Source organism: Lonchura striata, chromosome 10 (genome assembly GCF_050655825.1).
Source record: "Lonchura striata isolate lonStrDom1 chromosome 10, ASM5065582v1, whole genome shotgun sequence".
NCBI lineage: Eukaryota > Metazoa > Chordata > Aves > Passeriformes > Estrildidae > Lonchura > Lonchura striata.
This window is the reverse complement of record NC_140712.1, coordinates 5,886,871-5,913,011: the sequence shown is the minus strand read 5'-3', so window position 1 is coordinate 5,913,011 and position 26,141 is coordinate 5,886,871. Positions and strand designations below refer to the sequence as shown.

The 26,141-nt window shown below is 58.8% G+C and overlaps 1 protein-coding gene across 1 annotated transcript; it reads right to left on the bottom strand.

The window, feature by feature from the left end:
• Positions 1-96: 96 nt before the first annotated feature.
• CSPG4 (chondroitin sulfate proteoglycan 4) lies at positions 97-26,034 on the bottom strand. The gene is made up of 10 exons (XM_031505769.3): positions 25,658-26,034; positions 13,415-13,578; positions 8,826-12,404; positions 8,049-8,528; positions 7,500-7,676; positions 4,529-4,727; positions 4,270-4,404; positions 3,964-4,118; positions 2,990-3,173; positions 97-2,794 (listed from the first exon to the last, which is right to left on the bottom strand). Exons 1-10 carry the CDS (start codon positions 25,755-25,757, stop codon positions 903-905), a joined length of 7,065 nt encoding a protein of 2,354 aa, XP_031361629.3. The 5' UTR covers positions 25,758-26,034; the 3' UTR covers positions 97-902.
• Positions 26,035-26,141: the final 107 nt, after the last annotated feature.

Below are 26,141 nucleotides of genomic sequence, written 5' to 3'. Positions count from 1 at the left end.
TTTGAGCAAGAGCCCAGAATATGGTCCATTACCTCCAAATGACGCTCAGCAGCTTAAAACAGGCCTGGCAAGGGAGACAGCTGAGGAAAACAGTGATGCACCTCGGAAAAGGCACTTTATTCTGTTTACTTCTGCCATACTGGAGTATACAGTGGAATACCATGCTGGCTCCGCTTCTCTGCCCTCCTCTCCGGTTTCACACTGCCCAGGTGAGCTCCAGCCATCCCTCCCTGCCAAGTCCTACCTGTTGTGCAACCCCCCCAGGGCTCGGTGCAACTGGCTTCATGCAGCACACAGCAAGTAGAGAAAGAGCGAGGTGGGTATTTTTCCAAGTGGGTAGGGACTCCTAAATTCCCCTGGCATTGGCCACAGAATATTTTCTGAACCTCTGCTCCAGTGTCTCAGTGTCTCAGTGTCTCACCTAGCCCTGGGGAATTTGGGCAGCTTCATCCCCAGCCTGATTCAGCACAAGCTGCTCCTCATCCTTCCTCTCTTACCAAGAGCTGTGAAAAGCACCCCTGTGGCGACTGTGCTGCCTTCAGAGGAGCCACCACTGGACCAGCCTGGGTGGCTCTGTGGGAACCAGTGTCATCAGGTGCCCCCCAGCACTGTGGCCTCCATCAGGCTGCCCAAATGAGCGCCCAAAGTCAGCAATTCCCAGCCACGCTTGGGAATTTTGCCTGTCCCCACTTGCTTATGCAATGCCCCTCTCCCGTGCCCAAAGGAGATGTGGAGCTACAAGGTGGGCTGGAGCAGCAGCCCCTGTATCCCCAGGGCCCTCCCGCGCCTGTGGGATGCCAGCTCCCAGGGAGGAGGAGGAGGAGAGCCGGGAGGAGGTGGCTGGTGGTGCTGCAGGAGGGGCTGGACGCCCCGGTGGTCTCGTGCCACCGCCCCCGAGCCCTTCACACCCAGTACTGGCTGTTCTTCAGGGGCGGGTTGGAAGTCCGGCAGTACTGGAGGAGCTCGGGGTCTGGAGGTGCCCCAGAGCCCGGGGGCGGGGGACCCGTGCCCTTGCCCTCCAGGCTGGTGACAGTCGTTAGGGGGATGCTCTGGCTGGGGTCTGTCCTGCGGAAGGTCTCGTGCTCTGGCACGGCCCCGTTCTTGGCCTTGGAGCTGGGCGTGCCCTGGACGTGGTGCTTCCCCGTCTTGTTGCGCTTGTGCAGGTAGAAGAGAAGGGGCAAGATGAGAGCCAGCAGGAGGAGAATGAGGCAAATGGGGATGATAATGCTGAACATGTTGGCCTCAATGAAGCTGAGGAAGGTGCCTCCTGCACTGGGGCTAGTGGTGGCACTGGGGGCCAGCCAGGGAGTGGAGGACATGCCCAGCTCGCTGGCATTGGGGCTGCTCTGTGCTGTGCCATGGGGCACAGGGAGTGAGGGTGCCAGCGGGACTGTCAGCAGGGTGACACCGTAGGATTTTGAGGCATTGTAGGGCTCAATGCCATACTCCAGGGATGCCAGCGCTGGTGGCACCCCAGCAGCCACCAGCTCGAAGACAAAGCTGTCCCTCTGCAGGGGTTGTTGGGTGTCCCCAGCATCCAGCACCTCCAGCCCCACCAGCCCTTGCTCCAGCTCGCTCTGGCTGAAGGTTTCGATCGGAGAGCCGGGCTGTCCTGGATCCCTGGACACCCTGACAAGACGGCTGGCACGGGGCGCCCTGCGGACCTTGAAGACCGGGACGCTCTTGGTGTGGTTGGCCAGCTCACTGGCATCGAGGATACTGGTGTCCAGGAGGGCTGTGGTGCCTCGGGGCCACAGGCTGCCCGCTCGGGTCTTCACCGCAGCACGGACGGTCACGTTCACCACCCCGCTCCTGTTTCCTGCCCGCGAAATGGCAACGAACTGGAAGTCATCCTCAGAAGACCTGAGGTCACTGAAGGTGAACGTCACCTCCCTGCGATCCAGCTGCTTCTGTGAGAAGCCCCGTGATGGCTTCTGGTTGACTTGCACCTGTCCAAACCTGGGGTCCCTGGTGATCCTGTACAGGACATTGCCTGCCCCTCGTGGTGCGGCACCCAGCAGGTGATGCTGGGACACCGGGGCCCTGTTCAGGTCTTGGGGCACCTCCAGCAGTGCTGGGCTGGCAGTGGTGCTCAGGGCAGGCAGCACCTCGACCTCCAGTGAGGTCTGGATGGGTGGGTGGTGGCCACTGGAGAGCCTTAGGGCTAAGGAGCCTGGGGCACGGCTCCCAGTGGCAACAAAGACCACGCGGCCAGCATTGACATCCGCCTGGGTGAAGCGGCTGATGGGCTCCCGTGGCCTGTGTGCGCTGGCCACGTGGCCAGCGAGGGGTCTCTGCAGGACGCTGTACACCATCTCCTGAGGGGCCACCAGTGGGTCTGCCACATCCAGGTACTCCTGTGACAAGGTGACCACGGAGCCTGGTGGGACCTGCAGCACTTCTTGCCGCTTCACCACCCGTGGCGGCACGGTGCTGCTGGTCACTGTTACGTTGAATGCTTCGGAGATCACCACCCCATCCTGTGGAGGACGGACAGACCGCTGTTCCTGGGGCTGGAGCCAAGCCTTGAAACTGAAGTGGTCTTTGGAGACGCTGTCCCCACCGTGGGCGTACACCAAACGCCTCGCTGCCAGCTCTGACTGCAGGAAAAAGGGCCGCGACTGCTCCAGAGGAACACCGGCCACCAGGAGCTGTCCATGAGTTGGTGGCTCCGTCACCAGGAAGACAACGTCATATCCAGCCCTCTCAGTGACCAGGATTTGGCTCAGGAGGTTGGAGGCATCCAACACCGAGGTGTCAATCTCAGCCTGCTGAGCCCTTGTGAGCTGCAGACCTGGCGAGAAAAGGGATAAGAATCAACTAATGAAAGCTGGTGAGAGTTTGATGCAATGATGGAAGAAGGAATTGGAGGCAGTTTTAGATGTCTGATGTAATGGATCAGCCATGGAAAACAACACATTTATCTTCTTCAGACAACAAGCGCTCCTGAAGAGCTGGGTTGTCCCATGCTTCTCCATCCTACCCTTACCTTCATTTTTCCAAAGCTGAGTCAAGCGCTGGGGACAATTTTCCTCAAAGGAGATCAGGACAAGGAGGATGAAAGAATCTGAGATGGTCGTGGGAGTGACCACACGGAAGCGGATGGCATCTTGGGCCAGCCAGAAGGGCTTGCCTGGCATCTCATGCTGGTAGAAAATCAGCTTGCTGTCCACCTGAAAATTAAAAAAACCCCTTGATCAGCTCCTGTCTTGACTCTGGGATGGAGCAACCGAGCTCTAATTAGGTAAGAAATGGGGATTTTCACTAGCCATGGAGAGCTCATGGTGTTTCTTTACCAGGATGTGAAATTGTGGCTGCCCCATCCCTGGAATTGTTTAAGGCCAGGTTGGACAGGCCTTGGAGCAACCTGGCCTAGTAGAAGGTGTCCCTGTCCCTTGTGGGGGAACAAGGTGACCTTTACTTTCCCTTCCAACCCAAAACACTCTGGGACTCTATGATGTTTCTTCCAGCAATCAGGGGAACTGAGCTTGCTCAGCATCCTCCGAGGGTGAGCATATCACAGCGAACCTTCCAGGGAGGGTAAACCTATGGGTCTCTGAGTGATGGAATAAAATAAGACCCTTGCTGGGCCCTGCAAAATTTGGCCCCACAGGAGAAGGGTTTTTTCAGAGCAGGGGTGAAAAAATCGTGCTTGGTTCTTCCCTTCAGCAGCAGCCAGGCTGGCTGGCTCTGCAGCAGGGAGATGGCCTAGGAAAAGGGATTATAGCTCCCTCAGCCTCCCCCAGTGCTAAATCCAAGGCTGGGGCAGCAGCTCTTAATCCCTCTTAGCAGCTGTTGGCAGAGCTGGGAAAGTTACAGCACGGCTGGAGCCTTGTGCTGCCTCCTGCCTGGGATCAGGTGCCCGTGGTAGCACTGGGCTCACACTGGGACCCCCGTGCTGTGGTGGGGGTGATGAAGGGCTGCGTTTGGGGTTCTGAGGGTCTGGAGGAATTGAAATCTCACCTGGGCTTGGGTGAAGTTCCTGATTTCCTCCCCCTGTGAGGTGGTCAGCCTGCCCAGGCGAGGGGCTTGCTCGATGCTGTAGTAGAGAGTGGTGGAGCTGGTGGGGCTATTGCTCACTGCCTGCAGGTTCTGGCTGGTGATGGGCTCCAGAGCACCTGGAAAACACATCCAGTATGGATTTAAACCAGTCACCTCGCCACCCACCTGCAACCTCTGCAGGGGCATCTCAGCAGTGCTTGGGCAAGGACAGGAGGCCCAAGGGGGCCCCATTTGAGCTGGGAGGATGGGGAAGGTGCTGGCACCCACCTGGGCAGACAGTGAGGCTCTGCTTCCTGGCCAGGCTGATGACAGGCTCTCTCTGGGCCCTGATGAGGAAGAAGTGCCCGGGAGATAGGTTCTCACCATCCCACAGATCGAAGGCGAAGCCGCCATCCAGGGGTCCTGCAGAGGCCAGAGGAGATGCAGCTCCCCATTAACCCGTCAGGGTTTTGGACCAGGGATGGGGTTGGCATCAGTGTCCCCATTGCCCTTGCAGGGGGCCTGGGGCACCTCAGTCCTGCCCTACCTTGGTGCACGAAGAGGATGAGGCCGCTGTCTATCTGGGCCTGAGTGAACCTCTGGAGCTCGGCGCCGGGCGCTGACCGCAGCACGACCCTCCCGTTGGCCGGGGGCTGGATGGAATAGGTCACCTCCTCTGCCGGGGAGTCCTCGTCCTCGGCGCTCAGGATGTGGGGGCTGAGGACGGCCGTGGCACCTTCCCGCAGCTGGGGGATTGGGAGAGGCTGAAATCCCCTGGGTACCCCGGCACCTCTCCCCTTTTTCCCGTCCCAGCTCAGACCGCTCTGCTGGGTGCCAGAGCACATCCCAGCCCAACAAGGGCGCCTTGTCTGTGTCCTGGGGACGCCTCCATCCTCTGGCCTCTTCCCAGCCCCACGTCACCGCTGCCGTGTTTGCCAGCACGTGCCACACAGCTGGGTCTGCGCCTCTGCATGGCGTGTGCTGGAGGGCAAGTGTGCCTCAGTTTCCCCAGTTCCTGGGAGTGGAAAAGGGCATGGTGCCCTGGGGCAAGGGCTGTACCTTTGGGACCTTGCTTTGCAGGGAAGGGGTTTTAGTGGGGCGCACAAGCTGCTGTTGGGCACACAATGACCACAAGCAGCCCTGTCTCTCCCTGGCTGGGTGCTTCTCCTTGCTCCTGCTCCCGTCCCACCACCCCCTCACAAGGCTGCAGCAAGGCCTGCTGTCCCAGCAAACCCTCCAGGAATGACAAATATGTGGCTGAGTTCAGAGCCACTGAGGAACTTCCCAGAACTGCTTCCTCCCACCCAGTGGTACTGACCCTCCTGTGGGAACATTGCCACCCCAAAGCCTTGGCATCTCCCATCTCCAGCTGGAGGCAACAATTTTCCCTGCTCGTGACCCTGTGCCACATCTCCATCCTGGCAGACCACAGAGATGAATGTTGTGCTGCCAAACAGGTTCTGCCCACACAGCCCAGAGCTGCCCTTTGCCCTCAGGATGCCTGGAAATCTTGGGGTGCATGGATGGAGCCGTGCCACGGCTCACGTGGGGTGGAGGGGTGGGATGTGCAACATCCCACAGCATCATGAGGCTGGGATCTTGGAAATTTGCATCTTGGGAATCTGCAAGACAACACCCAGGCAGGCGCTGGAGGATGTGCTCTGCTGGATGAGCTCTTTTCTGCTGTTTTCAGCTGGCCTAACCCAAAACATTGCTTGAGTGGGTGTGGGTGCCGACAGAGAAATGAAATCCCTCAGCAGTCCCCACGGGATGGCAGAGGCAGGCTAGAAAACACAGCTTTGCAGAGGCAGGGTGGGGGAAGTGCTGCTGGACACACAGCCGGGACAGGAGCTTCACTGAGTTTTTTGGGCTGCATCCTCTCCCCAGCACCCACAGCAGTTGGAATTGCAATCACACTGGGGGCTTGGAGCCAAAGAAAACTCCCTGTGGGCAAAGCAGGGGGGACTGCCAGCCCCAGGGCACCACGGCCACTGGGGAGGGACAGTCAGAGTGGCTGGAGTGGCTTTGCTCCCGGCCCAGAGCCCGTGCTGCGGGAGCTGACCCATTTCTTCTCCCTGCTCCTCGTCCTCTCTGAATTATTAAAGCCTTCCGCCTGGCTCTGCACTCGCTCGCTCGGCGCTTTGTGTTTGCTCAGCCTCCGTGTCGCCTCTGCTCGCGGGGAGAGCACGCGGCGAGGCGGCGGAGCAGCGCCGGGAGCGTGGCCGTGCGCTCCAGGGCGGCGGTGGAAGCCTCTGCCTCAGTGGCATCCAGCCATCCTTCCCTCAGATCCAGCCAAAAAAGCTGCTGCTCCTTCCCAAGGGGCTCCACTTTGGGGTCTAGACCCAGCCTGTTGTCCCTCGGCATCCCTGGAAACCTTTGTGCAATCCCTCTCCCGGGCCCGGCCTGACCTTTAAACACTGAAGTCATCCCTCAGCAGAGCACAAACAGCAGGGCCGGGCCTCTCCCCTCACTCCTGTTGGGGGAAGGAAGCCATTCCCAGCTCCAGAGCTCCTCTGGGCTGCTGTGATCACTCTTCCCGGGGTGCTAAGGGATTCCCATGGAAAGGCAAATTGCTGCCTCAAAGTTTATTTTTAGGAGCTTCTTCTGTCTTTTCAGCCTTATTCTTAGCATGATGGCTGGGGGGAAGGGAAGGCCATGCTTACACTGGATGTCTGGAGTGGGGAAAAGGGGCTTGCATGGGCCCAGCAGCTGAGGGGTCAACTTCTCCCTGAGTTTTAACCCAGGTGAGGCAGATCTACAAAAAGGATTTAGTCAGAAGCTTCCTGGGCTGGAGGGGGAAGCTGGGGCAGGCACAGAGCTAGGGCTGGGTGATACCTCCCAAACTTTGCTGATATCACTCATAATGGCTGTCTCTGAGGCAAGGCAGGGCAGCCCCTTCCCTGTGGGCATCTTCTCCAGAGTCCAGGCTCCCAGAACCCTTCCCAAGGCAACTGTGTGGTGATCCTCATGGAACAGAAAGCTTTCCATCTGCCAGTCTGGGAAATTCGGCATAGTGAAGGTAGGTGCAGGGGGGTGGGGGGGATAATTGTGCTTCCGTGTTTTCCGCTAAATTAATTTCTAGAATTTTTGCATTAGTGACCCCAAATGGGACAGGGAGGTGTCGGAAGCAGAAGGTGGGAGTTCAGCAGCAGGTGAGACCTCTTCCCTTCTGCCGTTTTCTGGGGTGGACGTAAAGAGAGGTGTGAAAGCTGCCCAGGTGATTGAGTAATTCCAGCCTGTGTTGGTGAAACGTGGGCAAGCTGCTCCCGGAGCCGCCCGGAGGGGCAGCGGAGGCGCTGCCGCCGTGGCAGCGCCGGGCCCGCGGGGCGATGCTCCCACCTCGCGGCCGGTCCCCGCAGCGGCGGGGCGGGACGGGCACAGCTCCGCTCCCCGCCTCCTGCACGGCCGGGAGCAGCTCCTCCTTTCCCCGTTCCCCGCCTCTGGGCGGCAGCCCGGCTCCGCCGAGCCGCGGCTCCCCGAGGAGGGAGCAGGGGGTGCCCGCGGCGGCCCAGCCTTACCTGCAAACCCGCGTTGACCTTCAGCCGCGGCGCCTTGGTGCTGCGCGGCAGGATGCTGATGAACAGAGTCCGGGGATGGCTCTGTCGGGATACCTCGGTGGCGTTGGCCAGGATGGTGAAACTGTCAGTGAGGGATCGCGGACCATCCTGCCTGTACTGGATCTGCTGGTTCTCCACCTGCGGGGCAAGGGCCAGGTGATCCTCCATGGAGGACACAGGGCCCTCTGAGGAGGTGACCCTGGACCATCCTGGGAGGATGATGGCAACCCACCACAAACTGAGGGGCAGCCGTGCGGGTTCTCTGGGAAGCAGGCCTGGAGCCCACCACGGGTGCTCTGCCCGCATCTCCACCCCGTACCCCTTGTCCCGTGTCTGGGGTTGCAGAGCAAACCCATCACCCCAAACGCCTCCATCCCTTCTGATGGGGAGAAGACTCCTGCAGCCCTCCCCAACCTCCCAGTGTGGCTGGGGGCTGGAGAGCACCCCGGGCTGTCCCCAAACCCTCGAGAAAGCAGCCTGGAGGGCAGGTGGGTGCCGTGGGTGCTATACCTCACTCCAGGTGAAGCTGTGCAGCCCGCCCTGCTCGGGCCGCTGGCTGCTCAGGAGGGTGCCAAACCGGGGGGGCTCGAGCACCCTGAACTCCACGCCGAGAGTTGGGTAGTAGGTGTTGGGAATGCGGAGGATGCTCGAGGAGATAGCGGCAGAGCCACCTCCTGGCACCGTGATGTTGTGGACATCCAAGGGGACGGTGATGGGCAGCACAACCAGGCTGACCACCACCCCCTCCAGAGGGTCTGCACTGCGGGCGGTGACATCCAGGACAAACTGGTCACGCTCCTCGTTGGGCTTGGAGTGGAGGTAGAGGACTCTGCCACTGTTGATGTCCTCCTGGGTGAAGGACTGGATGGGGTCCAGGCTGGGCTGCTCGTTCACGTCCTGGCTGTGCTGAAGCATTGCCAGGAAGCCAGAGGCTGGGGGGTTGATCACCATGTAGACTATGTCTTGGGAAGGTATTTCTTCGTGGGTCACCTGGGAATGTGGGGGAGATGAGGCATGAGTGGGAGGGCTGGTAACTGAGGCTGGGCTGCCCACAGCCCACCTGCTGTGCTATCAATCCCTCAAAGCCTTGCTGTGGGATGGACTGCAAGAACCACCTTACTGAAGCCATGCCTGAAACCCTCTCTCTCTGCACCCCGGGCAAAGCCTGAGAAAGGCCTTGGCTCTGAGCAGGTGGGAATAAAATGGAGTCCCATGGGTGACCATCCTGGTTTGGTGGCCAGGGAAGTCATGCAGGTATGGGGAATGACTAGAGAAGGGGGTACTCACCATTAAGTCCTCCTCCTTTATCCCAGCCGCTTCCCCCTGGAAAACATAGATCTCCTTGTGGTTGACTATGCTCAGGGGGCTGGGATGGGTGTCCAAGAACACACTGATGGCCAGTGTGTCCTCTACTGCCACCTCATTTGCTTCTACAGTGAACTGGAGCTCATCCCGGGTGTTCCTGCTCCCGTTGTGGTGGTAGGAGATCTCTCCTGCCAGCAGGTCCCTCTGGGAGAAGGCCATGACCGGCTGCTCCCCTCTCAGCACGGTCCCCCACCTTGGAGGGGTGGTTATTAGGAACCGTATCTCTTCATCTGACCTGATGTCCATGTTGGTTTCCAGGCTGAGGACAGAGGAGTCAATGCTCCCTTGGGTGCCCTGGTGGATGACCAGACCAGTGTTGTTGACTATTTTGATGTAGGGGTCTGATGCCTGCACTTCCAGGAGGGCTGTGGTTTGGTGGAGGCCATCCGAGACCTGTAGCTGGATCCAGCCCCGGTCAGCCCCGGAATGGACAAAGAGGATCTTCTTCTTCCTCAAGTCATCCTGTGTGAATCGATAGACCTGGTGGCTTCTGTCATCGACAGACACAATGCTGCCAAATAAGATGTCCTTCCTGGTCAGCACCAGCTGCGTGTCGGAGAAGCCGGAGTCCTTGTCAGTGAAGGCAATATGGTCAGTTGTCAGCAGGTGCTGCCCGTTGCGCACCACGTTGAAGACTCTGTTCACTGCCCGGACAGGGCTGTGGTCATTGACGGGTTGGATGGAGACCCTGAAAACGCCCCTCACCTCCTCGGCCTCAGACTCGGCGCTGCCCTCACCCTGCCTGATGGCTACGAAGGGGATGTCATCCTCCAGTGTCTCGGAGTCATCGTGCTGGTACAGCAACCGGCGCTGGAGGATGTCGTCGTTGGTGAACTCTGTGATCTCCTCTCTGGAGGCCCAGCCGTGGGACGCAGCCCAGGCCAGCCTCCCATGCGCTGGCCCCTCAATCACCTCATAGACGTAGTCCATGCTGTTCACACTCTGCACAAACAAGTGATCCTTGGAGATGACGGCCTGCCCACCTTCCAGCACGGTCAGGAGCACGTTGGTCAAATTTGGTGCATCGGGGTCCCCACCAATGCTGATTCTGTAGGTATAGACGGGCGAGTGCTGCTCACCAGCGTGGACGCGGAACTGGAAGAAGTCCTCAGCTTGCTGGGAGTTCCTGATGGTCACGCTGTAGCTCAGGCGGTTGTCCTGCAGGTCCTCTTCAGTAAATCCAAAGCCTTCAGTCAGCCTGTTGCCAAGCAGCTCCAGGTTTCCCTTTTTGGGTGCCTGGATGATCACGTAGTGGAAGGGAACTGGGGCAGAGTTTGGATCTTCCAGCATTGCCTCCAGCTCCTTGCTGGTGATGTTTCTGTGCCGCTTATTCTTCATCTGGAGGGGAGCCATGGTCCTCATCTTAATGGTGGCTCTTTTAATCCTTATGAGGAAGGTGTTGTTTGGCAAGAGCTTCTGCCCCACCTGGACTTTGAATCTTACCTCCTCCACACTGTCTTCCAGACGGTGCCCCGGGTCTGTGCTAAAATACTGGATGCGCCCTTGCTCCAGGTCTTGTTGGTGGAAGGACTCAACTTTTTTCCATTCCCCTCCCATGCTCCCTTGCTTCTGGACCTCACCATACTTGAGAGGCTCCGTGAGGACATACAGGATGGAGACCCGCTGTTCCACGGCGTTTGTCTCCACAGACAGGTTGGCTGTGGTGATGCGTGCGGCCCCACCTTGGGAGAGGGAGAGGCCGGTGTTATTGAGCAGGCGGATGTCAGGATCGATGGCCAGGATCCTCAGGGTGGCAATGGGGCTTGGGATGGTGCCATCACTCACCTGCAAGGTGAGCTGTAAGTTTGTCCCACCCTGGTGCACATAGACTACGTTGCCAGCTTCCAGGTCCCTGCAGGAGAACTCTTCAATGGGCACTCCAGGGTGGAAGTCTAGCTCCACATAACCCTCCTCCACCTGCTGACCGTGCAGCTGGAATTCGAGGTCATTGCAGGACGAGTCATCATCCAGGACCTGCAGGATGTCCGTGGTCAGGTGTTTCCGTGTGTGCCTCAGGACTGTAATTTGGTTCCCACGGGGAAAGATCACCTGTGGGGCATCGTTGACAGGGTTGATCATGATGGGCAGCAGGTACACCTGCCCCTGCCGTAGGCACTCTGGGACCCCTTGCTGGGTGGTCACCGTCACCTCCAGCATCAGCTGGTCCATGGGCCCTTCGGAGCCATCGTGGATGTACCTGACTTTCCGATTCACAATGTCTAACAAGGTGAACTTCCTTCTGCTCCTGGACCCGGGAATGTCCAGCTCCAGTTGGCCATGCCTGGGGTCACTGGTGATGCTGAAGAGGATTTGGGACTGACGGATGTTGGCCACGCTCAAGTCTACCGTAGGCTGGGCGTGCTTCCACTCCAGGTAGGCCATGCCCCCTTCAGAGACGACGAGGGGGCTGACGTGCAGCAGCCTGCTGATGTTGGCAAAGGCGGGTGGGAAGCTGCTGTCGGGCCGGCACGGTTCCACCACCAGGCCCGGTGCTCCGGAAAAGCCATTTGGAGGTGGGGAAGTAGATGCCTCATCCTGCTCATACACCTCCTCATAGTCCCAGTAGTGGTCCTGCTTCCCACAGCCTGCTGTAATGTCCTTTGTGATCACAGCATCCTGCAGGCTCCTCCTCTGCAGGTTTATCCGGAGGTCCTCCAAGCAGCCAACAAACGAGTGGTTGCTCATGGTCCACAACGAGATGAAAGAAAGATGGTGCTCCCTCAGCCTTTGCAGAGCTTTTTCATCCATACCTCCAATGAAGAGGTTTCCCTGAAGGTCCAGGTAGTTGTTGATGCCCCGGTTGGATGTGGATGAAGCATAGTAATCAATCAGTATCTCAAACTTGTGGATGTCCGTGTGGACTTTGACGTAGTGCTGCTGCTCGTCGCTGATGAAGACGTTGTTGTGCAGGACGATGACGCCGTTCCCCTTCTCCACAAACCCTCGCAGGCGCCCGTTGGAGATCTCCAGGTAGAAGAAGTCATTCTCCAGCCCTGCGTGGTAGATGAGGGGTGCCTGGGTGATGCTCGTCGTTATCACAAACTCGATGGTCGCTTCCTGCCTTGCGTCCCATGTGGGAAAAGCAATGTAGGAGTGTGGCCCCGGGAACCCAAATGGGTCCTCAGGCTCTGCAGAGAACTGCGTGCTGCACCCTTCCTGGACATGGTGGAAGGTCTTGGAGCTGCCATCAGCAGACAGATGGGAGAGGACATCCAGGCCATTGAATGTCACCAAGTGAAGGCAACCCCTGAAGGGAGGGCTGGCCTCAGCAAGGTACGGCAGGTCCAGCCTGCCTGTCCCGCCGGCATAGAGGCCATACTGGATGTCCAGCTCCCTTGCTGGCCCTGCGATGTCTGTGGAGCTGTTGAAGTGGCCATCGATGGTCAGCGTCATCCTGCCATCTTCCACCAGCAGCTCCACATCGTGCACTGCCAGGTTATCGAGCTGCAGCCCTGCTGGGGACTGCAAGGTCACCTCCTCCAAGCCCAGCTGCAGCCTGGCCTGCAAAGACACAAAATCCTCAGCTCAAGTGGGACCTCTCCACCTTCCAGTAACACCTGTTGAAGCATGAGCCCACACCCAGGTGCTCGCAAGGGTTTTGGTCCCTTGGTTCACTCCTCCACCTCTGGATGTGCTTCTCCTTCATCCTCCCCATGGACCTGCCCTCTTTGTCCTGCTCCCTGAACTTCTCTCCTTTTTCACTCATTCTCAGCAAACCCCAGTCTCAGGGCTGGGGTCCTCCATCCTCCATCCTCCATCATTGGACTTTTCCTCTCCCCTCACAGAGCAGCCCTGCCAGATGCTGGCTCCTCCTTCCCTGCTCTGTCTTACCCACTGCCCTCCCTCCTTGCAACCTGGGCTGCTTCCAGCCCTTTCCCTGGAACTGGCAGGGGAAATAGCAGGCTTTGCTCCTCATGGGCAGCAGCCTGGAGCCTGCCTAAGTAGAGGGTTAGCTGGTGAAACACATGGTCTGCAGTAAGGACACCTCTGGCCAGTGGCTAGCTTGCTCTTCTGCTTTGGTTTAATGTGGTTGGTAGCCCAGCCCAGGCTGCAGGAGAGGCAGGATGTGTGCCTCGGATGCTCCCTGCTCTTTTCCTTCATGGTGGATGCCAACACCATAACCACAACAGGGAATTTTATTGCTCTGTCTTGATTGCTTCCCATGTTCCAGCTGGGACAAGGGAGATCTCTTCTTTCCCTGGATCCTCTTGTCTCACCTCCTCACAGCTGAGGGTGCTGTGCAGCGTGTCTGACCACGCAATGCACATGGGGTGCCAGTGTCAGGGTGTCCCTGTGACCACCCCCAGCATCACCCAGGCAGTGGGTGAGGAGCTTCCCCAGCGGGAGCCTGTTTCTCTGTATTTAACCAAATCTTCCAAGGCTTCCACTCTCCTCTTGGTGTTCCCTGCCAGGGGTCCTGGCAGCTGAGCTGCCCCTTCATCCTCTCACTGGATGAAGCCACAACATGGACACCCCAACCCGGGGAGAGGACGGGGTGCTGGGGTGCTGACCTGCAGGCGGCCGGCTTGCAGCTGGAGCAGGAGGTGGTCGGGCTGGCCGGCAGCCAGGAAGAGCAGCCCATTGCCCTGGCTGGTGAACAGCTGCAGGTGGAGCCGCACCGTGCGCGAGGCGTCTGCCAGAGGCATCTCCACGAAGCTGTCCCCAAAGAAAGAGGCTGGGGAGAGAACGCAGAAAGGTCAGGCAGGGAAGGACACCTCCTGCAAGCCCCGTCCACGTGGGTGCTGTGATTGTGGAGTCTCCCGAGCCCATCCATCAGCCCTTCCCTTGTTTGCCATCTGACAGGTTGCTGGAGTCCAGCAGCCTAAAAAGACCCTTGGGGGAGTCTGTTTTTCTGATTTGCCTAAACAAATCCTAGAAGGGCTTGAGTTGGAAGGAAACTTAAAGCTCATCTAGTCCAAGTCCCCTGCTACGGTCAGGGACATTTTCCACTAGCCCAGGTTGCTCCAAGCCCTGTCCAACCTGGCCTTGAACACTTCCAGGGATGGGGCAGCCAGAGCTTCTCTGGGCAATCTGTGCCAGGGCCTCAGCACCTTCTGGTTAAAGGAGTTGTGTTTCTCCTCAGTTCTGGAGAAATAAAAATGCGTGCAAATGATCCATAGGTGGATGAGAGAGTGGATGGAAACCTCGGCTCAAAGTAGACGCCTGGAGATGCATTTGGAACGTGTTCAACAACCAGTATGCATCAGCCCTGGAGGACTCAGCTCAGTGGCATGTGGTCATGAGATGACAGACTGTGTCACAGGGCAGAGGCAGGGGAGTGCAGGATTAAGGGTACAGGGAGTGGCCAGGATTAATTTTAGAGTGCTTTTAGTTTTTAGCTGACTCAATGCATGCATGTGCATCTCACACATGTTAAATGTGTGTGGCTGGGCCGTGCAGCCACCCATCCTGCTTGGCTCCAGCTCAGCCTGTGGCAAAACTCTGTGCTTAAGCATAAACACTCCAGCCCTGTAAGCTGGAAATGTTTGGGGAGGATATGTCAGGGATGGGGGCAAATGCACATTTTCAGTCCATATGTAGTCACAGGCTCTGCTGGAGTTTATATGTGTGAAGCTTTCCTGCTGTGCTTTACTAAAGCACTTATCAGATCCACCCAGCTGCTGACCTACACTTAGGTTTTCCCAGATCTGTCTTGCTGAACAAGAATAGGAATTTGGTTTTCAAGGTCCCAGCCCCTGATCTCTTTTGCAGGAGGCAGGGGTGGATGTTGGACGCTGGGGTTACACCAATCTTCTGCACAGCGAGTTCTGGGTACACATCTCCTTCCCTGGATGCATTTTCCTCTTGCCCAAATTTCTGTGGGATGACCAAGGTGGGAATGGGCAATGCAGGCTTTGCTCACAGGGTGGTGCAGTAAGTGAAAACAACCCAGCAAATGAAAACACAACCCGGCAGGACAGCCACAGTCACTGAGGCACTTGGAAGGAGACAGAGATCATCTGTAGAGGTGATGGCAGAAGCTGGTGCAGCAGGGACAGAGTTGGAGCACTCTGTTTTAGATTTTCCCATTTTCTTCAGAGCAGAGCCCTGCAGTGCCATGCATGGAGGAAGCTCTGGTGAACCCTTTGGGAATGGGGAGACCTCCTTGTCCAGGACACCACAAAAAATCATTTCCTGCCACTGGCAGCAGAAGAAAGTGCCTCAGTTTTCCCCTGTGGTCTGGGAGGATGACGTGGGTGTTGCGAGGACCATCACCCCACCCGTTGTGGACAGGGAGGAAATGGCACCATGGAAATATCTGGCCTTTGCTGTAACACCAAGTCCTTTGCCCAGCCCAGGGCAAGGCTGTCAGGGTGCCTGCTCATTCCCTGGCCCTCGTGCCTGCTGCTGGCATGGGGCACTTTGGATTCCTTGTCCTCCTCAGCCCAGCCAGTGACTCAGAGGAGCTGTGCTGTTCTCTGCAGGGCTCTGTCCTTCCCTGACCTGCTCCCTCCTTCCCATGGTCCCAGCAGAGCCAGCCTTGCCCAGTGGCCAGGGCTGGTGGGTGCTGGGGCTCTCAGCACTGCCCTGTCCTGCGGCTTGGTGAGCAGGAATGACGTGGCACAGTGGAAAAGAGAATTTTCCTGTCCCTCCTTGCACAACCACAGGCACACGTGTGTGCACATGCTGTCCCCAGAGATATCTGTGTACGCTGTGTGCTGGCTCCTGACGAGATTCCCTGTGCACGCTCCATGCTCCAGCTCCCACTGGGATTTTGCTACATTTTAGTGGCTTCCCCTAATTCAAAAATGTTTTTCAGATGGGTACTGAGTGGCTGCTCTCATGGGGAGGGAAAGCTTGGCTGGGCTGGACCCACCAGCAGCTCCCATGCCCGCCCAGGGGCCGGGCAGTGTCTCACTGTGGGTGCTGGGGATGAGGGTTTGGGGCTGCTCCAGCAAGACCAGCTTGTTTCCAGTGTGCCAGGGGGCACCAGCTCCTGCAGGCAGCACATTTTGTCCTGCCTTCACTCCGCCAAAGCTGCCAGAAATGTTTTCCTTCTTCTCTCATAAAATACTAATACTAAAAAGCTCCCAGAGGTGCGGATGCCTAGGGGAGTGGTGCTGTTTGTTGGGGAGGAGGGAGGACCCTTGCCCACATCCAGGAGGCGCTGGAATTCTTCTCCGGCAGCAGAGGCAGTTACTGCTGTTTCTCTTCCCAAATTCCTGCTTTATTTCAGGGCCACTCTCCTCCTCCCTCATCAGCCCAGCCAGGATGTGAAGCCACTTGGCCTGTGACATTTCACTTTCACAAGGGACCGGCAGCTTCTCACCTCTATCTCCCCTCTTCCTTGCCCTCCACTTTGTAAAAGACACAGAAAACATGGATTTTTTTTTTTTTTTCCCAAATGCATTTTGCTCTGGAGGAGCCTCCATAGGACAGGTGCTCCATCCTGGTCCATCACTTGGAGCAATGAGGGGATTCCAGGCACCCATCCCCATCTCTGGGCAGGCTCAGGTGAGATCCTGGGATCATCCCATGAGGATGAGTTCCCATGCCCCACAAGCACCTATCTCAAGTGATCTAAGGATGCCATGCTCATACCATAGGAGTGCCGTGCCCCCCATCCCTGGATGCGGATTCCCCAAGGGGCCCATCCTCTCCTGCCAAGGGGGAGCAAGAGGTCCCCACGTCCTGGCCACGGGTTGGAGTGGACACCCCGGATGTCCCACTCACCCCGGGTAAAAACAATTGACATTCCCAGCTTGCTGCGTCCCACAGGAAATCACCATCGTGCCTTGCCAAGCCGATTGAAAGGCGTTGACGAGGCGAGAGGAGCCTCTGTCACAGTTTCCGAGCAGCCAGCCAGCAGCCAGCAGATTATAGACTGCAGTGTCGCTTGCGTTTTGGGGTTGTTTTCTTTTTTTTTTTTTTTCATTGAAAAAAACAAGGAGATGAGCCAAAGGCTGTAAGGAGGGGTCTGGGAGCGAGGCCCCGGGAGGTGAACAGCAAGGGCTCTGTGCGAGCCGGCCTGCCCCGGCCGCCGGCCACGCGCCGGCTCCGGACGCTTTGGCCTTCTTCCTTCTTGCCCTGCTCCTCAGGCTGAAACCACGGCTGGTTCGGCCTCTCCAGCAGCTCGTTTGCTCGTGTTCAGGGAATTTCCGACTGGGGGAGCAGGAGAAGAGCCTGGGGGGGACCCCATCTGCTCAGGGGGCTCTAGGCTGGGGGCTCTCCGAGTGTCCGGGGCTCAGCGAGGCCGCTCTGGGCTCTCCTTTGTGTTTTAACACGCATCTTTCAGCACAAAAACTTCTCCCACCTCCTTCCCAGCACGTAGGAGGTTGAAGGAGCCAGCTCCAGGCCCAGGCGAGGGGAAGGACTGGAAAGCTCGGCTGGGAGAGGACCGGCACGGGGCACGCAGGGTGTGCACCCACGGCCCCGTGGGTGGGTGGTGGGTGCTGACTCGGGAAGCCCAGCTCGGAGAGGACCGGCACGGGGCACGCAGGGTGTTCACAGCGGGGACACGGCCCCGTGGGTGGGTGGTGGGTGCTGACTAGGAAAGCTCAGCTCGGAGAGGACCGGCACGGGGCACGCAGGGTGTTCACAGCAGGGACACGGCTCCGTGGGTGGGTGGTGGGTGCTGACTAGGAAAGCTCAGCTCGGAGAGGACCGGCACGGGGCACACAGGGTGTTCACAGCGGGGACACGGCCCCGTGGGTGGGTGGTGGGTGCTGCCCTGCCCCACGGCTCCCAGCCCAGCAGGACAGCCAGCTGCACTTTGGGGGCGCAGGAGGAGCAGCAGCGGGGTACAGCCGAGCCCCTGAGGGGCTGCAGGGTCCCCCCCGGCTCCGGCCACAGGAGGACGATGAGGCTGAGGAGGAAGGAGCGGAGCAAACCCTGCCCGGGGATAGGGGCGTGGAGCCGGGGAGGGGCTGGATGCTCAACAAGGCTCCATTCAGGCTGCGGTGGGGCAGGTGGGGGCCGGGGCCGGCTGTGTTTGCAGGGAGGGGACTGGAATTCATTAAAGCAGCTCTTTAATGACCGCAGCGGTGCCAGGAGAGCCCCGTGCAGGAACACGCGCCCCCCTGAAAGGCTCCCTGTGTTCGCAGCCGCTTCCCATCCCGGCCACACCGCTTTTCCAACGCTGGAAAAACAGGCGGGGAGTGAAAGCTCCTTGTTGCCCGAACAGCCCCGGGCTTGTGCAGCCAGCGGTGCAGCCCAGCCCGCCGGCTGCCCTCCTTCCTGCCCGCTCCCCGTGCCAGCCAGCGGCCCCTGTGCCCCGCTGTGCGGGCTGGGGGCTGCCCGAGGGCAGCTTGCTGCTCTCTTCTCCGCAGCCCCAGGAGCTGGGTTGGATGCCCTCGGAGTTGCTGGGGCTTGGTTTTGTTTATGAAACTTAAGGTAGTGAGGTCAAACCCCTCCGTGCTGCACCCCCATCCGCCGTGCAGCAGGAGGGGCTGGGGGATGTGAACACCGGAGAGATTGGGGGGATGTGAACACGGGAGGGGTTCAGGGGAATGCCAGCACCAGGGGGGCTGGACCTTGGGAACACTGGAGGGGCTCGGGGGTGGCTGCCCAGCCCTGGGGATGCTGCTCAGCAGCTCGATCCCCTCCTGTTCCCCCCAAAATGTGTGCTCAAGGCTCCTGTCCCACTCCCAGCACAGGCAGGGTGGGCAGGACCGGCGCCGTGGGTGGTCCTGGGGGCTCAGGTCCCTTGTCCCCAGCCCGGCTGGGATGCCCAATGGAACCTGTAACCAAGCCCCGGAGCTGGAGCTGTGCCCCTGTCCCCACACAGGGTGGAGTGGCCATGGGCAGAAGGGATCCTATGAGCTTTAGGAGAAAGGCTTCATTATGTTCCACATTCCCTTCGTTTTACGGTGTGGTTTTATTTATGGCCAGGGAAGGAAATGAGCAGCCTGTGAGAGGTTAAGGCAAACACGGCACCCTCAGCTTTGGCTGGGGCTTTGCTGGGGGAACAAATGGGGGGCTGCTGCCTTCAGACGTGCCCTGAGACCTGAGCTGAGCACCCATCCAGGTCTCCACAACAAAGAAACCCCAGTGCAATGGAGATGAGCTGGGTTTAGCCTACAGCAAGGGCATTCAAACCCAGCAGGGATCATACCACAGTCCTCTTGTGCCTGCCCCAGGAAAGCCTGGGGTTCTGCCTCAATATTTATGGGATGGGGTGTCATGGGCACAGATCCATCCCTGCTCTGATAGCTCCTGGCACGCAGGAGGACTTTTTCTTTTATCCCCAGTCCCAGTGATTCCAATGACTGCTGCTCCCACATCCTGAGCCAGGGCTGTGTGTGCTTTTCCAGCCCCGGCAATGGGAATGAGTGCTCCGGTTCTCGCCTCCCATCCTCCATCTGGCCCTCCCTCACGGCGGGGCTCCCAGGGGCTGGCGCTTTCCAGGAGTGCTGGCCAGCAGAGATTGCTGGAAAGCAGCACCCACAAAACCAGAAAAGCTGTGCCTGGTCGCCTTTCCCGGTCTGCTGACCACCAGAAGTGCCATCACCCTTGTTTTGAGTGTGGGAGGAGAGTCCTGGCCGGGGTGCTTTGCTTCGCCCCCATCCCACCCGGGTGGCCTCTGGCTGCACCACGCTGCTTTGAACCCCTCCTCCTGTGTTTATTCCTTCAGTTCCTCTCCCCCGTTCCCCGGCCAGCTGCTCTCCGCTCGCCTTCCCCAGCCTGACAGCTTTGGGGAAAAACAGCCTTTTTACAGCCCACGGACTCTGGGGTCAGGGGAAAACCTGAAAACATGCCCTCTGCTACCTCTGCTGTCTGGGAGGGGGCTGGTTGTACCTTTGTACCTTCCCATGTCCTGCCAGTCCCCAAGCCCTGCCCAGCGCCTGTGCCTGCTCCTGCCTGCCTTCCCTGCCTGATGGAGCAGCGTTTGGAGCTTGATAGCTGGAGGCCACAGAGCGGGGTCCAGGAGGCTTGGCTAGAGCTCCAGAGCTCCATCGCTTATCCAGCATGGTTTTACGATGATTCAAGCACAGCCCTAAAGCTGATGGTATTTCCTGAGCTCTCCTGCTCGGCCAGATGCAGAGCCATGGAGGGGAGGGAACCAGCATGAAGCCCCCCACGAAGGTCACGGTGCTTTTGGGAAAAGCTGGGGAGAGTGCCCCTGGAGCAGCCCCACAGCCTGGCAGGAGCAGGAGCAGGGGTGAAGAGCTTTTAACGATGTGTGGCTCAATGGCTCCGGAGGGACTGAAGGAATAAGCCCAAGCTGGAAGCAGTGTTTGGAGTGTTTGCCCTGGGAAGTGAAGCGGGCGGAGAAAGTGGGAGGATTTGGGGAAGCAGGAGGCTCAATGGGGCTTTTGTGCCGTCCCCTGCAGCGTGACTCAGGCTCCCGCAGGCTCCCTCTGCCAGGAGAAGCTGGCCTGGAAATACTGTATCAGCCCCAGAGGACGTGGTTTCCAAACCATTCGAAGTCGGGTTTTGTTCTATTTTTTCTGCCTTTTTCTCTCTCCCAAGCCCTCTTCCCCTGTCTCACAGGCTGGCAGGTTTTCCAGCTCCACCCTGCACGTCCTGGCACCCGCTGCCACTTGTGCTCCCTACCCGGCTTCTTCCCACCCAGTGAAGGAAAAGATTGCAGAGCTGCAGGAGGGCATGTGGTGGCACAGGAGGGGACAATCCCAGCCAGCCCCGTGCTGGAGGATCTTGGAGGAGTTGGGCACATCCCACCTGCAGATCCCTGAGGCCCATCCCTGCCTGTCCAGCAGAGCCAGTGCCTGTTCCCAAGCTCATCTCCGGGCCCAGTGAGGGGAAGGAGCTGGCGGGGGGAGTGGGGGAGCCAGGCCAGGGGATGCTCACAGACATGCCTGGAAGGGCTCGGTGTTACCGGAGAGATCCTGCCTGCTGTCAACAAACAGCCCGCGGCCGCCGCCGGAGAGGGGCCGGCTGCACCGCCCGGGCTCTGATGCTTCCCAGCCCCGCTGGTGTCGAGTGGCTCCTGACGTGCCAGACGGGGGGAGTTATCAGCCAAAACTGCGGGGGAAGAATGAGCACGAGAGGGAGTGTTGAAACCTTGCCAGAAGATACCTGCTTGCCTTAATTGCAGCATCCAGCGCTCAGGGATGGGGAAATGTATCAACAGGGATGGTAAACGTGCAATTGCGGTGTAAAAATGTGTAAATTGGGGTGAGACGGCTTTAAGGCAAGCAGCCACAGCACCCTGCACCCCACAGGGCACCAAGGACCACGGCCAGGATGAGCTTTTGGTGATGCTGAGTGCTGTGGGGGGCAGAGAAAAGCGTCTCCACGGACAGAGATGGGGGTTTGCAGTGTGGATGGGGGAAAAGAGGGGATATTTTTTGCTCCTCTGGGGCTGACATGATAAACTTTCTGCAAGGAGCATTAGTATTTTCTTTTTCCCCTCTTTCTAGAGCTGAAAGCTCTGCCTTCTCCTGTCCTCTTCTCTCCTCTCCTGTCCTTTCTTCTCCCCTCGTCCTTCCAGAGATCCCCCTCCCTGCCCTGCCTTGCCTGCCCTCCCCACTCCTGCTATCCCCTGACTTTTCCATCCATGAGAAACACCCGCGGGGGTGATGTTTACACAGAAAATAAATGCCTGCTCTATTTGTAGCACGGGGGGAGGCCCGGCTGGCGGGGGGGCTGTGGGGGTGTGGAAGCTGGTGCTCACATCCCCTCCCAGGGCTGCGGGGCTTGCTCAGCCACATCCACCTCGGGCCAAGAGACTTCCCTCTCTTCTCCCAAGCTCCCAGAGGAAATGACCCTGGTGGGCTCAGAAATTTCTGTGGGGTGGGATGCTGAAAACCTTGAAGCCCTTCTGAAGCCCAGCAAGGAGGCTGGGAAAGGGAATGGGAAATTCCTGCTGCCTGCCCCTCTCTCTGCCAACGCTGCACCACGCCAGGGGTGTGAGATGGTTGAGGATGGGGAGCACCCATCAACACGACTGGGGATGGCACCAGGAGCAGCTGGCGACTCCAAACCCTCCCATCCCTCGCCTGCCTGCAGCAAAGAGGAAAAACAACTTCCAGAAAGCCAAGAACTGGGCAAAAGTAGCAGCAGGGATTCACAGGGCCATCCCAAGCTGACTCATCGCTCAGGAGGGCTCCTTCCCCAGCCAGTGAGTCATGGTGATGGATCCATGCAGCTTCTCTGTCTCCTTGTCTGGGAGGCACGTGATGGGCCCGGCCACCTCCAAACCATGCTGTTTGCCCCACGACTCTGTCCACTCCCAGCAGTTTTTGGCAGTACCCAGCCTTGTCAGGGCTGCTTTGGGGCTGTCAGGCAGCCAAGGCAGCCCCTGGGCACAGGGCAGCTCCCAGAGGCACTGCCCGGCCCACGCGCCATGGGCGGCACAGCCCGGGCAAGAGGGATGGAAAACGGGAATTTATCACCCTCCTGGACCCACAGCTCAGGGCACAAACATCTCCCACCCCACCCTGATGCCAGCTGAGAGGCTCTGTTTGGTCTGTCCTGAGGGTAAAGGATGGGTAATGGGTGACAAATCATGCATGGTCCCTATCCTGGGGCTGGGAAGAGCTACAGCAGTCCTGCCCCTATGGATTTTAGCCTGGCTTTGCAGATCCCAGCGCTGCCCCAACTCCCAGCTCTGCTTTGCAAAGCAAAGGCTTTCTGAAAGGTTCTTTGACTTCACAGAATGTATTTGGGATATGCTTCATAGAATATATTCATATTCTATCAATACAACAGACTAAAAATTATCCTCATATAACAATAGCTAACAATATTCTGTTATATTTGCCAATATATTATATTGGCAATATATATTACCAATATATTATATTAGTAAATTCAAACTCCCCTTTTTTGGTCTATTTAGCTCAGGAAAGGTCTGAGGAGTTTCCCATGCCAGTGCAGCATGGCAATGTCCAAGCAAACACAGGGCACGATGGAGACAGCTCAGGAAGGGCTGGTTTGGGAATGAGGGAGCTCTGATGGACACCAGGGCTTTGGAGACACAGCGTGGTGAAGGGGCTGGTGGCAAAGGAGCCTCAGGATGCCCAGCTGAGAGCTGGGAAGGGCACAGGAGTTTCTAGGAGTCTGCCAGCTGAAGGCTGGGGGTGATGCTCACACTCAGGCTTCCCAAAAAGGAGAAAACCGAGCCCAGCACCTGGAAAGGGCCAGGGGAGCCGAGGCTGGGCTGGGCCAACGCCTGTTGTGAACACTCTGTGCTTGGAGCTTTATTTAGGCACGCAGGCTCCCGCCTCCCAGGCCCTGTTCCTGTCCAGCCTTCAACCTGACGTGAGCTCCTCGGGGTGAGCTTAACCCTGTCCTGCAGCCCTGCAGGAATGCACTTATTATATTTTTGCCCACAGGCCTCTGTTGCTAAATATAAGAGTGAGACAAGAATATTCCTCCCTGATTCCCACGATACCAGTTTGCGTTCTCCCCCCTTTTCAGCATTTTTCCTGTTCTTTCCCATCAGCTGGAAACTTTTCGAGCTGCTCTGAGCTATGACCTTAAAGCATGTGGTGAGACCATAAAAAAGAAAGTTTGAATAAATCAGTCAGATTTCCAAAAGTGGAGGAAAGGAAGCACCGAGGTGGCTCCGTGGAGCTGAGGAACCTGGAGAGAGCAGCAGGGATCCCGGGGGACACCCCGGGGCAGACACTGCTCCCTATCCATGGGCAGGGATCCTGGACATGCCAGTATCCCACTGCCTCCCCAGGACCCCTCACTGACCCTAAGTCTGCCTAAACTTTGGAGGGTGTCACATTTTTGGCACCCACTTGCTGAAATCTTGGGGTGAACGCTGCTCACAGGGAGTCCACACATCCAATTCTCTCCTCTCCCCCCACTCCAAACCTCCAGTAGCAGGAATTTTGGGGAAGGGGAGCCCAGCCCGTGGGTGACCTCACTGGGAACCAGAGAGGAGCCAGGCTGTCGAAAAACAGTTTATTAAAGCTTCACACTCTGATGTCAAGAGGACAAGCTCTGTGAGTGTTTCTTCTTTTTGATATAATCCTGTATTTGATGAAGTGCATGATGACTCTTCCCATGCTGGGCTGGGCAGGAAGGCCCGGGTTCCTGAACCTCAGCTTGGAGGGAACACAAAACACAGGCTTCACCCCCAAAAACCTCAGCCCGCTGCTCGTGGCTCTCCCTGATGGGGACACGGGGATGTCCCACGGTGGGCAGCCCATGGAACCAGCTGGGATGAGTGCTGCTGGGCTCAGCAGGGATGTTCTCAGCTGCAGGGGGCTGGTGGGAAGCTGCTGCCCAGGCCCAGGGTCACAGCTGGCACATCTGTTTAGCCCACTGCAGAAACAGTCCCCTGCATTTGAAAATGGGGGTAAACCCCCTTTTCCTCCCCAGCCCCATGTGTTGACCAGGGAGGTGCTCACTGATCCCCAGAGCCGTGTCACAGCCATGGGGGGACTCACCTGGGGCCAGTCTGGGGGTGTAAGTGAAAGCCATGGGGGTTTTGGGGTTTTCTGGGGGTTTCTCCAGCCCCTTCACCATGAAAGAGTTTGGGACTGTCAGGGCAGCCCTCAGACCCACCCTGGACACTGCACAAGCAACAGATCCATGTGGGGAAATCCCATCCCGGGATGGAAAGGTCAGGGCTGGGAGGAAGGAGACCACTCTGTTCATTAACAAAAGGGATTTTTTTCCACTCAGCTTGCCAGGCACCCTCCTATTTTGGTGCACGACAAAAAATAGAAAGAACAAGGCCTAAGGTAATGAAAGGAGTATGTCCCAAAGGCCATCTGCTCTCTGGGAGGGAACAGGGACAGCAAGAGACCAACAACAGCCCTGCAGGTGCTGAGGGCAAGGATGGGCTCCAGCATCATCCTCCTCATTGCACTGACACGGGCTGGGATGCAGAGGATGGTTAGGAAGCAAAAGACCGGAGGTTTTCAGTAGTTCCTTCGGGAACTGCTGGGAGCAAGCTCCTGCCTCACTGCTGGTCCGAGTCCTGGTCCCTGGGGGGAAGTTTGGGGAAGAGACACTGCCCAGTGAAATGATATATCAATTTTGGGGTGAGTTAGGGAAAGTGTAAGTAAGTGCTTTTGAAATGCCCCTCACGTTCAAAGCTGCAGGTGCTGCTGATGCAGTGCAGTGCCCAGTCAGACCCCAGGCACAACCTGGAGGGTCAGACCCGTCCCAGGGGAACGAGACCCGTCCAGAGCCGCCAGGGGAGGGAGCAGGGAGGGAGCAGGGAGGGACGGCTGGCAGGATGCCGAGGCTGGACACACATCGGTGACAAGAGCTGGATGGGCAAACTTAGCTGCTCTATGGAGAAAACTGGGTATAAATCCCGCACCGCTGTCCCGCCGGAGCTGCCGTGCCCAGCGCTGACCCTGTGCCAGCCCCGTGCCACCACCGGAGGGACCCTGGCCCCAGCTGGTCCCGCTGCCCGTCACCCCCGGCGTGGTCCCACAGCCCTGCTGGGGCTGTGCTGGTGGGAGAGGTGAGCCGCTCACCGCCCGCCCGCCCCGGGCCGGCAGCCACCAGGCCGGGAGAGCCCCGGGAGGTGCCACCCCGCCGCTGCTCCTTCCTGCCGAGCCCCCGCGATGGAGAGGGGCTGCCCTCGCACGCGGCTGCCGTGGCGAGGCCAAACATGGGCAGGGAGGGCTGGCGAGCTCCGTCTCCCCGGCGCCGGGCCCGGCGGGGCAGCCGCGGTGCTTTCCCCCGCCGCTGCCCCCGGCTCCGAGCCGCGTCCCGCACGGAGCACGCACCGTGTACCCTGCGGGAAGCGCCCGGCCGGGCACCCAGCGCCGGCTCGGCACCCGCTCGTGGGTCCCCCGCGTCCCCAGCGCTCCCGGGAGCGGCGATATCCCGCAGGATCCCACCCCTCCTGCGGGCTGGGCTGCGGACGGACTCACCTCCGGCCGGGGGTCCCGCGCTGAGGGGCTGGGGGCGGCGGGCCAGCAGCAGCAGCAGCAGCAGCAGCAGCTCGGCGGCGATGCCACCTCGGGCACCCATCGCGTCCCCGGGGCTGCAGCAGAGGCGAGAGCTCCGGCACGGCACAACCTCCGCCTGCTCCGGCCGAGGGCTCCCGCTACTACTGTAGTTAATAAAGCGGGGCGAGGGAGGGACCTGTAAGTTCTCCCGCCTGTCAGAAAGGAGAAATTCGCTCAGATTACACACCAAATTTTCCCTCTTAAAGAGCTAGAGGCCCTCGCCACCCACAGCCGCCCCTGAAAGCAGCCTTGTTCCCGCCGGGCCGGGGGAGGGAGGAGCGGGGCCGGAGCCCGACGTGGGGTGCGAGGGGCGGCTCCGGAGGCACCGCCCGCTCCGGCCCGAGCGGGATGTCAGAATCCCAAAATACTCCGAGTTGGAAGCGACCCACGAGGATCATCGAATCCA